This window comes from Battus philenor, unplaced genomic scaffold (assembly GCF_028537555.1).
Source record: "Battus philenor isolate CCGP_79_NKW_IND1 unplaced genomic scaffold, ilBatPhil1.0.hap1 SCAF_16, whole genome shotgun sequence".
Taxonomy (NCBI): domain Eukaryota; kingdom Metazoa; phylum Arthropoda; class Insecta; order Lepidoptera; family Papilionidae; genus Battus; species Battus philenor.
In genome coordinates this window covers 13,995,458-14,011,473 of record NW_027181678.1, presented here as the reverse complement: position 1 = coordinate 14,011,473, position 16,016 = coordinate 13,995,458, and the positions used below count along the sequence as shown (strand labels likewise).

The 16,016-nt window shown below is 36.6% G+C and overlaps 1 protein-coding gene across 1 annotated transcript in view; it reads left to right on the top strand.

The window, feature by feature from the left end:
* Nucleotides 1-306: 306 nt before the first annotated feature.
* LOC137919116 (netrin-3-like) overlaps nucleotides 307-16,016 on the top strand; it is a 213,831-nt gene continuing 198,121 nt past the window's right edge. Inside the window, exon 1 of the mRNA XM_068762076.1 lies at nucleotides 307-1,318. Within this exon, the coding sequence (XP_068618177.1) occupies nucleotides 307-1,318 (1,012 nt within the window). The remainder of the gene's footprint in view (nucleotides 1,319-16,016) is intronic.

The following is a 16,016-nucleotide window of genomic DNA, read 5'->3' as shown; positions in this document are numbered from 1 at the left end:
AAATATTGACCGTGTCTCAAAAGCTCCGCGCGTTGTCTAGATAAAGTTATGTAAACGATTGCAAGCTAAATAAAATGGTATCATGAGCGACGCAACAACTATATCGTTTGTTTGTCAATATTGGCCATATCCATTCCCGCTTCGAAGAAAAAAAAAAAAACTTTCGCCGGAACGTTTGGGCAATGCGTGCGGCGCGAGCTTCGCAAGCTCCCGCCCCGCCGGGCGCCAGTACGCCGCGCGCGCCCGTCACGAGAGCACGCGCCGTTTGGAGCCGTGCCCGCCGCGAGTGCGTGACAGTGAGTGAGCATGCCCGTCCGCGCCGCGGCGCTGCTGGCCGCCGCAGCCCTGGCGCTCGCCGCCTCGCCGCCCGACCCCTGCTACGAGGACGAGCGCCCGCGCCGCTGTATCCCCGACTTCGTCAACGCAGCCTTCGGCGCGCCCGTCGTCGCCTCCTCCACCTGCGGCCGCCGCGGGCCCGAGAGCCTCTGCGATCCACCCGGAGACAATCCCGCTGATGCCTGCCGCGTGTGCGACGCCGCGCGCTCCGACCGTCGCCACCCGGCTCTCCACCTAACCGACCTGAACAACCCTCACGACGTCACCTGCTGGCGCTCCGGTTCCCTTCCACCGGCTTCCTACGACTCCCCGCCCGATAACGTCTCCCTCACGCTCTCCCTCGGCAAGAAGTACGAGCTCACCTACGTCAGCCTTCAGTTCTGTCCTAAAGCCGCACGTCCGGACTCCGTCGCGATCTACAAGAGCGCGGACTACGGCGTCACGTGGCAGCCCTTCCAGTTCTACTCGAGCCAGTGCCGGCGGGTGTACGGGAGACCCAATAAGGCGACAGTGACGGCTGCCAATGAGCAGGAGGCGAGGTGTTCCGACTCGCACCGGCTGACTGGGGAAGGTTCAAGTGGCGCAAGACTTGCCTTCAGCACGCTGGAGGGTCGACCCAGCGCGGCGAACTTCGACATCTCGCCCGTGCTGCAGGACTGGGTGACGGCGACCGATGTTCGCGTGGTGTTCAACCGGCTGCATATGATGACCGAGGGTGAGGAGGTGGATGGCAAGCGGCAGGCGGCACCGGGATCGCAGCACTACGCGGTCTCGGACTTTGCGGTGGGCGGGCGCTGTAAGTGCAACGGGCACGCGTCGCGTTGCATACCCGCCAAAGCCGAGGAAGGCTCCAACGCGGTACAGCCGCTGGCCTGCGACTGCCGCCACAACACAGCCGGCCGAGATTGCGAGCGGTGCAAACCCTTCCACTTCGACCGCCCCTGGGGACGAGCAACGGCCCGCGACGCCAACGAGTGCAAAGGTACTGTACACTTATAGTTACTTTTCTAATCCAGTGAAATATAATGTAGCTGCCTGAAGCTCCTCTAAGAACCCTCGAGGCCTTCTTAAAAAAGGTCTTAAACTAACACCCTACCAGCTAAAGCCCTAGTAACCTGTAAATGATACTTAGACAACAGTAAAAATCGAGTCCATAAAAATACATAAGGCTCCGATCACACTTGCTTCTATTATACAAAAATATGATGTAAAATCAAACTCCGGAATAAACGTTAGTTTTAAATTAACATATGAGTAATAACTTACTACAAAATACGTTAACTTATTTTTTTTATTTTCCATCTGAAATTATTTGTATTAATTATCTGTATACCTGAAAGAAAGAGAAGGTTTCCAGGATCGAATTGGGTTCCTTCTTTATAATATATTTCAATGCTTACCACTTTATCGTATATTTACAACACCAATTGCTACATTAGTCAAAATATATCAAAGCTATACGTCAAGCGAAACTAACAAATTATTGGATTCGTTATAAAAAAATAATAGATTTGGCGACCGGTTTTTTGTAACTGGCAACGTAATGAACCAACAAAATTAAAATTTTAAATCATACTCGTGATGTGTGTTGTGTACTTCTAGTGTGGATTTGTGTATTTTTATAATTCACTAGTTCCTCTACGATTTGTTATATTGTATTATTAAATAAATAATAGATGATGTACCAAGAGTTGTTCGTCTAAAGAGCTGCTGAGGATAAACTCCTCCACAAGGAGGACTGACGAAATAGTTAAAGTCGTGGGAGGTCCGAGAATTTTTTTTTGGTTTCGGTGGGGGAAATCTTCTGGTGTTCAAGATGCCCCGCCTCTGGGGGGAGGACAGGGGTATGTGGGATTCCTACCCACTAAAATCCCACCTGGTGATCGCCCTCTGCGCTATACGGGGGACCGCGGTATCACCCGGTCAGGGATCGCCACGCGGTGAGGTCTGAGGTCTATGTTATGTTAAGGCTTCTATCCGCCCAAAAAAGATTACTAAAGAACGCTGATAATCTACTTTATATGTTCACATATAAAGAATTAATAAATTTTCAAGTTTCATAAGAAATCTCCACAGCATTGGCCACTATATTATAACTAGAAAAGCAAAGCATTAAATTTTACTGTCATACGAAACGTACTGTGATATTATAGAAGCGAAGGAGAAGTAAGAAAGGCGGTGTACAGAAGGAGACTAGTAAGTCAGAGAATATGAGATATTGTTAAGAGAAATAGACGAATTAGATATTATCTAATATATAAAATTCTCGTGTCACGGTGTTCGAACTTGAACTCTTCCGAAACGGCTTGACCGATTTTTACCAAATTTTACATGCGTATTCAGTATGTCTGAGAATCGGCTACCATCTATTTTCCATACCCCTTAGTGATAAGGGTGGTCCACCCCTAAATTTTATTTTTAATTTTTTAGACAATTTTTTTGGTTTTTATTTTATTATGATACAGCATACAAAAATACATACAAACCTAAATTTTCACCCCCTTACGATCAATTCTTATCTTACATTTGTTAATTAAAAACTTTAATATTTTTTGCAAAACAACGTTTGCGAGATCAGCTAGTATATATATAAATCGCAACGCGTGGACTGTCAAGTACACAAAGATTCAAAAATACTTATATTTATTTGCTTTATTCAAGTCGCTATGCATATTTTTTTAACATAAGAAGATCTATTAGAAAAAGGATGAAATCGGTAAAGTCATCCTCAACTACGTGACAATATTATGTTATAATTAAATATTACGCTATCACAAAATGAACAAGTCTTTCGATACTTGGCTTTATTTTAGACAATTGTTGATGTTCACGCGTCGATAATAAAGAGAAAATATGTTAAGTCCATTGAAATCAAACGCATGCATTTTCTCGTGTTATATTCGTTGCATGCGACACGCATGTTTGCATTAATAAATTTAAGATTGAATAACCGAACGTAATGTGATTTCGACAGTTATTTCACTATCTATACCAGTATTCAACCTTTTATATACAACCTTAGCATTTCTAAAATATTTACGCTCCCCCAAGTAACATATACTTTCATTATATTAAATCGAAAGGGTTAAACTCGTGTTCAGTCACTTTCATACCCTTTAACAATCAAATTGCCCTACTGTGGGGTCTGGGCCCTATTTTGGGAAACACCGGTACATACAAAGTCATTTTTTCTGAAAAAAAAATTTCAAAATATCCCACGTAAATATCTAAACTGAATATAGTTGCCAGAAATTCTATCGCACGCGTCCTTCAGCTGGCAGATTGTACGCTACTCAGATATAGTTGGTACTGGATGTAATTAGCTTGGATCAAAACTGGTAGGGTGCATGACGTATCATCAGTTATGCAAAGAACTGAAAAATGGCCAAAGGGTGCAAAATCCACAAGACAAGTCTTTTAGGTTAGAAATTTTATCCCGTAAGAAAAGGACCAATATTTAGCCACTTCCGCACATGCAGTGGTAGTCGTGCAATGAAATGCACCGCCCGCCATCATCATCTTCAGGAGTTATGTTATAACGATTAGTGCCAAACACAGAGGTGCCCCGTGGAGGGGTGAAACACGTGTTGAGTGATTTGGCGGTGGCGGTTGTTTGGTTCGCATTGTTTGCCCCATACGCATTTATCAGCGGGCTGGCGGACTTCCGCGAAGTAACGCCTGATTCCATTAAATATTTTATCCCGTGCCCTTTAAGAGAGCAGTAATCCCGTAATGCCAGAAGGCATACCCGTTCTATAGTATTTATGAGGAGCTTAGAGGAAGAAATGAGAGGATCCACAGAAGAACCAAGATCACCGACCTGACCGAGAATTGCTTGTCTGTTGTGGCAATTGATGAGGAACATCGCTCGTGCAACTAATAGCCGCTTGGAGCGAAAGATTGAAACCTGGACTAAGTGGACCGATGACATAGTCAAGGTTTTTTTTATGGCCCCCGCTATTGGGTACCTCTCCTTCCACCCCCCTATTTAATTCGGAACAGGGTTTTGTATTTCTTAATAATTTTTACACTTGAATTTTTATTTTCGTTCTCGTCTTCCATAGTACACAATATCTTTTTTTCCTCCTTCTATTATTCTACGATTCCATCTCCCTTTCTCAATCATTCCATTCATTTAACATCCTCAAACACTTCAGTTATCCATTTCTATTACAGTATCACAGTTTTAATTAGTTTAATTAATTTCTCGTGTACATCAATATTATCACGGATTTATTTTACAATTTTTTCTTTAATATCAATGAATCTATTTTAGTAACTTTACAATGTTTTATCCATCTATGTTTTGTTCCTGTCTATTGCGTATTGTGCAACTTTACTAAAGAGACATAGTCAAGGTTGCAAGAAGGAGTCAAGGTTGCCTTGCATTGGATGTCCATCGGCAGAAAAGAGGAAGAGGAAAGATAACGTCTTTAAATATAACCTTAATAAAAGTGACAGCGGCCAGGCAGGATGTCGAAGATTAGATGCTCGCTGGTGTTTTAAAGTTCCTTAGTGGAGACGGCAAGAAGGACCGGCAAACGTACCGTACGACGACCACACATAAAATAGTCTTTTCATTTATAATATAGGAAGATCTTTTGGAAATAAATTCCGAATAAAAAAGACTTCGGAGACTGAAGACTATTCTTCTGGCAATTGTATAGAAGTTCTTTAATTCCGGTCCTATTATAAATCTAGGTTATAGGCTTAAATCAACAGTTGACGACAACTTGAACAAATCTGGTAAAGTATCAAACAACAATGGTTGAAACTATTTATTTATTTTATTTAATATTCTTCATTGCACACGATAACATACATTTAATAAGTTTTACAATAATATATAAAAAAAGTACAATGGGCGGTCTTATCACACAAGGCAATCTCTTACAGACAACCATAGTATGGAAAAGGTAAAAGTACAAATAATGGGTAGTTTACGTGTACAAAAAATACATATTTACAAACAAACGAACATAAACCATACATAGACATACATACTTAAACATACATAGGTATATATACAACCTACTTGTAATAAATAAGGTTTAATACATATTATAAATATAATACAATAATAAATAAAAACATCTAACTGACTTCGATCAGTATTGGTTCGATCGCACTTGCCTCAAAAAGAAACAGAAGAAAGAAAAAGAAATGAATTAACAGATAGATAATCATAGCTCTAAAAATAAATGTAAAGTAAAGTACCTATTTTACCTCACTACCTATTTTCAAGTAAATGGTTCTTAACCATTTTCTTGAAAATAGGTAGTCAGTTGGCACGTCTTATATTCAGCTGTAAATCATTCTACAAATGAACGGCCTGCATTGTCTAAGATTTGGCCATAAACGAGGAAGAATGCGCTGGTATTTTTAATTCGAGATTCTCTGATGATCTCAAAGACCTCTAATGTGTATTCTGAAGAAATTGAAACCTTGATTTGAGATAAGAGAGAGTGAGAATATTATAGAGTATGTAGAATATGTAGAGCATTCCGGCGAAACTATATGTCTATCCTGGTCTTAAATCTCATGTGCAATACGATCTGACAGCATATGCAATATCCCAGCTGTTACTTTCATTATTGCGGATGCATGCTTCGTTGATTCAATCGGAAGCCATCTCGGTATCAAGCAGTTTTTCTAAATTATCCTTTATCTTTTTAAATACTGCCACACGCATAACGCGTATACCATCTGTGTATATATATATATATATCTAATATTTAAAATTCGTTCGTGTTCGAACTTGAACTCCTCTGAAACGGCTTGACCGACTTTTACCAAATTTTATATGCGTATTCAGTAGATCTGAGAATCGGCTACTATCTATTTTTCATACTCCTAAGTGATAAGGGTGGTCCACCCCTAAATTATTTTTTTTATTTTTTAGACAACTTTTTTTGGTTTTTATTTTATTATGATACAGCATACAAAAATACATACAACCTTAAATTTTTACCCCTCTACGATCAACCCTTATTTTTTTTGTTAATTAAAACCCTATTTTTTTTGCAAAACAACGTTTGCGGGAACAGCTAGTATATATATATTTTTGAATTCATCGCCATGACATATATTAAGTAAATCAAGTAAGGTTACTTTGCGTTTAGAGGTAATTTTTAAAACACTCGAAATACCTAAATTTCTCGATACCTCAGGTCTGCGAGGTAGAACCTGCTATCCACGATCAGTAAACAGTGCCGCATTCCTTATCAGTGCAGCACGTTATTTGTTTTTTTTTTTAACCGAGAAAGCGCACGGCACTGAGATACGACAGATAAATCTCTGACTCTTATTATCTTATTTATATTTTATCTGTACCGTACGGTTTGTTCTGGTTTTGTTTGTGAATAGCTTACCATAGACAACTCGAGTGTATATTTTTTTATATTCTTTTTTCGGATTGTTAAAATATTTGTTTATATTAGACGCTGTATTATTGAGCTAATTTAAGTCAATTATACAATGTGTATGATTTATATGTCCCGCGAATAACATGAATAAAATTAGTTTGTATTTAAATAAATGAATTAAAATATTACAATAAAATAAATAACTTCTGCAAATAATAAACGTTTCATAAAGAAAATAATGTGCACAATTTATATAAACATAATTAGGGAGAAAAGTTTTATAAAGAAAATAACGTACATGCGTTAAATAGACACAATTAGGTACAGAAATTTTATTTAGAAAATAATGTACACACGTTATATAGACACAAGTAGGTACAGAAGTTTTATAAAGAAAATAATGTTTATAAAGAAAACAACGTACATGCCTTAAATAGACACAAATAGGTACAGAAGTTTTATAAAGAAAATAACGTACACACGCTATATAGACACAATTAGGTACAGAAGTTTTATTAAGAAATTAATGTACTCACGTTATATAGACACAATTAGGTACAGAAGTTTAATAAAGATAATAATGTACACACGTTATACAGACACAATTAGGTACAAAAGTCTTATAAAGAAAATAACTTACATGCGTTAAATAGATACAATTAGGTACAGAAATATTATAAAGAAATTAATCTACATAAGTTATATAGATACAGTAAGGTACGAATATTTTATAAAGAAAATAACGTACACACGTTATATAGACACAATTAGGTACAAACGTTTCATAAATAAAATAATGTACACGTTGTATAGACACAAAATTAGGTAAAGAAGTTTTATAAGGAAAATAATGTACACGTGTTACACAGACACAATTGGGTACAGAAGTTTCATAAATAAGATAATATACATACGTTATATAGACACAATTAGGCACAGAGGTTTTATAAAGAAAATAATGTACACACGTTATAAAGACGATTAGGTACAATAGCTGCTTAGATAAACTAAGGTTCATGTAATATAAAGATGTATGTACTAATAGATACGAAAGTGTTTTTAAACACAATTCGGATCATATATTATTAAGACAAGTTTAGATAGATGCTATTACAAAAGATAATTTTGGTACAGAAACTACATATAGGTACAAATAAGTGTAAATGTGTTTTGCACACATGTTATATTCTAAGTTTAAGTGTTAAGATGACACCCAATCTTTTTTATTCAACTAAAATAACTATGCAATAATAAGAACGACTTCCATAATATGTCTTGGAAATGATTGTTTTATATCAATCGTTTTTATGACAATCTTGTGAACCGGATATGTAGAATTTACATTCCTTAGTCATACCAGTTATTGAATATGGATCTAATTTGTAAATGTGTTGATTGTAAATATTTACACTTGATAATGAAGACTGTAACGAAAACAATATATATAACACTTAATAGATAGTTGCAATTCGATTCTCGGTCGGTTTATGTGACGTTTTGTACATAATTTAATATATTTTTTTCCCCATTACTCGATGAATTAGATGAAAAATCGTACATAAAATATGTATAATTTAAATTATTATTGTTATCATAAATCCCATAGGCAATTTTTTATTCTTCTTCACTCCATTATCTCTCTGTCTCTATCTCTCGTGTCATTTATGGTGTCATTATCATCATATTTGGTGACAGACATTTGCTGCAAAGATCTCCCCCAAAGAGTTTTTTCTGGATCCCATTCTTAAAGACCTTTCATTCATCCTTTCATGTGGAATAGGGACTTGGTTTACAGAGTTTCATTAACTTTTCAGGTTTCCCCAGACCTCCACAGGTTTTATTTTTGTTTTTAAAAGCATCCGTTTTGGAGAGACGTTACAATATCTGGTTCAATAATTATTTCTATATTTATATTTTTTATTCATATTTCTCCTTTCATTCTTTACAATTTACTTAATTTATCCCATTTTGATGTTTCGCACATCACCTTGCTTCTATTATATACATTCCTTGTTTGATTTGGTTTATGATTCAATCTTTCAGCGAGGCTTCGAATAAAGCCTTCTATATTTCTTTCTAGGTGACCTTGACTTGAACCCGTAGATCATCACCGGCAACACACATTGGTCGAAGACCTTCGTCTTCAAGCATTGCGGTATTTTACACTAGAAGGTGTGTTAAAGCTTCTTAAAGCTTCTTTTTCAAAATTACGACTAAGTGTATAAGCCTACCGTCACTCAACTTTGTTTCTGTTGAAGTTTTTGCCATTTTGGTTTTGTGCAGCTGCATCGGTGTTTAGCTCGCGGAAAGAGAAGGTCTGCCAGCTAACCCTTACCATCACAAGTTATTTAAGTTCAACGGAAAACTAACATAAGCTAGGAGAATATGCCAGCACCGTTAAGAAAGCTACACCAGTTAGGATTTTTTTTTGGCTTACTAGTCCCCCTTTAGACCGACAGATCAGAAACGTTCAATTAAAATACTACGCCTTCAAAGGAACACCACCTCTTTTTCACCAGCTCAGCAGATTAGCGTTTTATACGGTGATAGCTTACTAATAGTAAAGTTAAAATAATCGTCGATTCAAAAACGCACATAAATGACTACTTTAATAAAGATATTTTATATTTTGATTTTTTTATTTAATTTTGTAAGCGGACCGACCTTTTGTATGTTGTTCTACTTCTTTTTGGGATAATTCTAAAAATTAACAGAAGATATTGACTTTTCGTATACCAATAGAAAAAAATAAACTAATGAGATGTGAATATTTAGAGTGATCACAACATAAAAGTTGATTAGAAATAGGCGAAAAAGTTTTAAGAATTATGATATATAAATTCACCCATTCCAAAGTTTTATACTTATAACAAATCATTCTGTACAAAATATTCATGGCATGCCAAATAAAAACGCGATATCCCCAGAGCCAAAACCTAAAACTTTAGATAACATTTTTCATTTTTTACTTCGTTCATTTTAGTCCACGAATTCTTCTCTTATCATTTTTATAGTTCGGAAATAACCCATGTGTTTTGTTCGAAATTCCAACTTTGGCATTATCTGTTTTTAAAAAACGTCCAACCGCCAACCTTTTACTATCAGTGGTAATACATTACTATTTGCCAGCTAATGCCACCACTAAAACACCGAACACGGTGATTCATGTTAAAAAATACTATCCATAATTTGCGTGGTTGATTTGTTCTACTGAATATCGATATACCAGCATCATATACCTTGTTGTCCACATCACGATAGGCTTCCTCCAGGATAACTGTTCTCGTCACCTTGACTATATCACCGGCTTGTGGTGGCTACTCAGGAGAACCTTTCAGCGCCCATGGTCAGTGGCACCAGCAATGTGTTTCACAGCTACAACAGCGACGTATTATCTCCATCCTTCTATTCACCAATTTTTAAAACACATCTTCTGCAAGAGGAGACATTACTATATCTTGATGTCTAGTAGAGTTACCAGCTCAAGATGTGTAATAGAAGAATCTTGGTTAGAAAGACCTGGTGATGAACAGAAGGACTGTCCAATCTTCATGATCACCCTGGTTTTTTATGAAAGTGTGGGATTCTTCCTAGGGCCGGTTGGTCTTGAGTTAGAAGTGTGTATATTCGAGCTTCGCCCGTATTTATATCGACGTAAATGAGTAATTTTATTTCTGTGGTATCCCCCGTTTTATTTACGTCGCTAAAAATGACATAATTTCTCTACACGAGTATTAAGAGGAACGTTCTCTTGCAGGAGTTGTAACCCAGTGGTGAATTGTTGGATACGTGTTTGATCTCTGTTTAACTGCTCACAAAACATCATGTGAAAATCTTGAGTTATATCATGGTATCGTCTCCAAGGGACCATTGTATATATCTGCCCCTCACGTCCTAGTGCTTACAGGTCAGAACTGCTCGAAATTAAGTATGCTACATTATATCGAATTACCTTAGAATTACAGTTTAAAATCGCTTACTCTAGATTTATCTTAGACCATAGGACCATAAACAATATTGTTTCTTTCATTATTTAAATAAATTCGTTCTCAACACTGACAGACGCCATGTTAGAGCCGAACCAAAGGATAAGCAAACCTGAATTAACTTAATTTTTTTTCGTCGTCGTTTCAATCCATACATGCCGGGGACCGGGACCTGGAGTTGCCGGTCAGCTACCTGAGACACCTGTCTGGTCAGTTTGGTGTGGAATTCTGCTGCCTGGAGGTGGGTGATGAGGCTGCTCAACTTGCACAGCCGCGTTGAGGACAAGGTGGGTGCGGCGTTCTGCGTTATGACAGACGCCGTATAGCTTTACAGTAAGAAGCTTAAGTTGAGCAGCTTCTGCACGGTACACCAGGCAGAGCTGCTGGCTTTAGCGGAAGCATCAGGGTACGCAGCCAGCGGGTCGGCGCAGTCATGCGCGATACTGAGTGACTTGCGGTCAGCCCTCCAGACAGTCGCAAGATCGGATACCCTCCATACGCAGAGGACAATGCTGCCCATCCTCTGGAAACTTGTTTGTGAGCTGTGACAATCCTTTATAATTAATGCAAAAAGTCAAACCCGCGACCTATGATCGCAAATCTCAGTCGTCTATCGTTGAGCTATCGCTCCTTATTCAGAGTGTGCCTCTCTCCCCTTCACACACAATGTAACATAATTTCATTTGAATCAAAAACAAACAAAGGACATAAAGTTTTCTATAACAAAACTATTTTCAATAGTACATTTAAATCGTTTCTGATGCCCTCTAGTGCTAGGCTAGCTCTGCTCACTGCTTCGATTAGTTTTTTTTTTATCGCTAAAATTGAATTTAGCGTTGGCCAGTCTCCCGCTTGCCTTTAAATTATGTACGTACAGATAATAAATCAACAAATTATATTGTTAAAATTTTTATTGCATAAACTACAATGAAATCTGGGTACATAATTGTCTTAAAATAAAAACAAAGTAAATGTAATAATAAAAGAGGAACACTACCCGGCTATAAATATTACACATCGACCTTTGGAAAGAGACAATCGTCTAGTTTCGGCTTCGTATAGCGTTATCTCTGTCGCACGAAATACGACTGACAAAACGTCACATAGGTAGTGTGCGAGAGAGTGCTCTACGAGTCCGAAATTAGCCGATTGTCTCTTTTCAAAGATCGATGTGCAATATATATCGCCGGGTACTGTATATAGGTTTGTTATAAGCATGAAACCTTAAAAACCTTCAATTAATATATAGTACACTCCTAATATAAAAGAAAACGTTTTTAAAATCGAATTGCTATATATGTAAGTTTATTATTAAGTTTATTAGTTATTTTAAAACGATTTATTTTTCACTTTATACAGGATGAACGGAAATAGATGTATATTTTAACAATTTTTTTGCTGTAAAATAACCTTTACATTCACTCTAAGATTAAATATATAAAAATGTAATACAATAATCATTCCGTATATATTTTTAATTATGAATCATTCTATTGCAAATGAGTTCGTACATATAAGGTGTTCGGGTTTTTTTAATTGACATTTTCCAAACAAAGTCCGAAAGGTTTTAAAACGTATATAAATAAAGATTAACCGTGTCAGATTTTGGATTGGAATTTATTTTTTGTCGTTTGATTTTAACGGAACAAATGGAAGAAGTATACCTGATAGCTGACGCTTGCAGTGGAAGCCCCGCTTTAGAGGGCTGAGATTCGATTCCCTGGATACATATACCGAGATACCATTTTGAAGATCTAGGGGGGGAGAACCCTTGTGCTTTCTTACCTAAAAACGGCTTAGGCTTCGCATCATCTGCAATCTCTACCCTTAAACCTAAGGAATCTGTGGGTAAATAAGGTGACAATGGTCATATCTCGAAGACTCTTGCACTGGATCGTTCTATAGAGTTTCCGTCTAAGCAACCTTCGATCTCCTCGGCCACACAACCTTGCGGTAATAAATCAATGCTGCAGACTGGACCGAAGCTCCAGATATGCTAACAAAAATGTAGGTTGCATGTGAATTATGGAAAGTTTCTACTCCTTTTTTTCCTTTCAAAGATCGCCAAAATAATCAGTCTTGCGCTGCCTGTATCCAGCGACTTCTACCTTAACGTCGGTCTACGTGGTGAGGGCGTACCTAGGCCGTGTCTACCGGCTCATGATCGCCACTCCAAAACCGTTCGGTCCCAACGGTCATCGCTTGCACGAAGGCTGTGCTTCAGCTACTGCCACCTGAGACAAGCAATTCTTAAACCTACATCAGTGTCCTTGATTCATCTGAGGATTTCATTTTTGATCCGATCTTTCTATATCATCGTTACGTTATTTATTATTTATGTACACATTCCAAAACTAAAGCTTTTGTACCTAAAACTAATCATCCTGTAGATGTGAAATACACCAAGGGACTGGTAAGTCGACTGATAGACTATTTTGTATTGTCGAAATAAATAATACTTTTTTTAATGGAATCAGGCGTTATTTTGCGTAAGTCCATCCTAAGTAAGAAAAGGACCAATATTTAACCACTTTTGCACATGCAGTGGTAGTCGTGCAACAAAAGTGCAACGCCTACCCGCCGTTGACTCTGTGTTTGCCACTAATCGGTGTAACATAGCTCCTGAAGATGCCCCGTGGATTGGTGAAACACGTGTTGAGAGATTTAAAGGTGGCAGTTGTGTAATTCGCATTGTTTGCGGCATACGCATTTATCAGCGGGCTGGCGGGCGGTGCACTTTGTTGCACGACTACCACTGCATGTGCGGAAGTGGCTAAATATTGGCTCTTTTCTTAAATAATACTTGTACACTCATTTTGTTATTATCTTTTTAAAATTATTATCTAATCATAACAAAGCTTTGATATGGTAGTTTCAAAAATACAAGGATTTAATATTCCAGAGGTTTCGTATTTAAATGTAGCGAAAGTTTAATTAGCGGTGATGTTTAAAGCTCCCAAAGTTGTCTCAACTAGTCAGGAACTGATCTAAGCTTTGTGCTTTGTACATACGATGACGTAATATGAAAAGTTTTAATATGATGTATTACGTTTATAATTATTTTCTTGTTTATAGTATTTTTGCGATAGTTTGTTGGGGATATGGAAACGCAGATCGACCAAAAATACGCCTTTTAATGTTCTAGAATTCGGGCAACGAAACAGGCAGCGATTCTGACCACAGCAGCTTTTTTTAATCTGTTTTATTTTTGACTTTGCTTCGCAAGGTGTTATGGTTGTAGAGAAGAAGCAGGAAGAAACTCTACAACAACACGTCTTTCAATAGAGTTTAACACAGATTTATACATATACACTTTATCAGATCTAGCCTACATTAAATCAAAATAATCAGGCGGCATCACTGTCAAGGATCCTGGTCATTTAACCCTTAATAGCCTAGAGTTTCAATTTTGATACCGAACTTTTAAACCGAATGTTCACATTACTATTAGTTTTTTTATAGGTTGTCTGTACGAATTATACTGTTGTATAATATTCTTTCCAACGAAATTTAAAAAAAAATATTTTTCCCTTCATCTAGACCCTCAAGCAAACACAGTAATATTTAAAAAAAAATCACTTTCGTAAATCAGGCTATTAAGGGTTAAATATTTGTTTATTTAAAAATCAGCCTTATCTTGCTGCATTTTTATTTTGCGCTTTGAGTTATATTAATCGTAGTTCAATAATGTTTTGGCGACTTACATCTAGACATTTGTTTACTTTTAAAACCAAATCTGAAACATCTTAGTGTTTTACGAACATGCGTTATGCGTAGAAAATGTTGTTTCTTCAACGCCCACGTGCCACCCAGAGGGCCAGACCTCGTCTCCAGCCCACACAGCTCGTCCAATTATTGGACATTAAGTCTGACTTTATAAGTAAACACGCTACCGTCGCATCCATAACTCGAGGTTTTTTGAATCGGATACCGACGATGGTCGTCCAATACGTGACATTACATATTTTATTTATATAAAACTTATAAAAATAATTAAAACTTGACACTGTACATTTTTACTTTAATTATATGTAAAAATGAATTTAGAATTTCTTTAGAAAATAAATATCAATTGGAAAATTAGAAAAAAAAACATTTCGTAGATCTGAAACAGAAGATTCGATCAATACGTGATTTTTTTTTTATTTAAACTGATAAAAGGAATTAAAAGTTGACTGTATAAATTATAAAGTGCAACTAGATATGAATGTAGATCTTCATTACTTATGATTGAAGTAATTACTTTAATAAAATTTTCAGGAATAAATTTGAATAAAAAAGAAGATAATTTTTTTCGTAAATATTACATCGATAAATGTCTTTTTACGTATATTTTGAGCGTATACGGTAACAGACGTGTTATATAAAACTAAGTTATATAATTTATATCCCAAGAATGGCTTTACCTATGTTTTATTTGTTTAATATTTATCTTCTGTAATAGGATAATGTGTTTAAATATGACATTTAACAATTTAAAAAACATTTGTCAAAACGTCTTTGCCATGTTAAAAAAAACAACAATTTTGTGTAAATATAAAAATTAGACGTCATTTAATTTATTGACTGTTTGACGGAAAGAAGTTCGCTTGTCAGTTAATTATGGTATTAAAAATGTTTTTACAAAACCAAAAAATATGAAAATTTGGTTACGGTTAAAAAATAATGAGCATAGAATATTCCAGAAAGAATAAACGCCTCGTAACGTAAGTAGTTAAATGCGTTTAAATAAAAACAAACATTGGAAACAAAAAAGAATATAATTGTTATTGTTATACGAAAACCGACGAACACAATAGTTTAAAGAATTAGTTAAAAAAAAATGATGCGTTTGTAAATTTATGATAATTCGTGATCACCGAACACAAATCAATATGGCGGCGCGTGGGCGTGCGGCGTCTTCGTTATGGATTGGCCATAGATAATGAAATTTACGGCGAGACAAAATCGATTCCGAATAAAACGCACAAATGCAATCGATTAATTTTAAATATTTATTGTTTATGTGTTTCAACAATCTAATTTGATTTTTCGAACATGAAAAACACGAATTATAATTATAATTACTTTTGTAAACAGAACAGATTAGTAAATAGCTTTTGATTTTTTGACCGTTGTACATTAATTTTTTGTTCAAATATTTGAAGTAGCTTTCTTTTCTTATTTTTCTAAAACTCAATTTATTGCTTATATGATACGATCCCCGCTGTACTTTCAGGCCATTTGCAGTTCTCATTGAAAATAAGAATTCTTAAACAAATGAATTGTAGGCTCGAATATAACTTCACATCACGTATTCGCGTACGTAATGCATATTAAAATATATAAC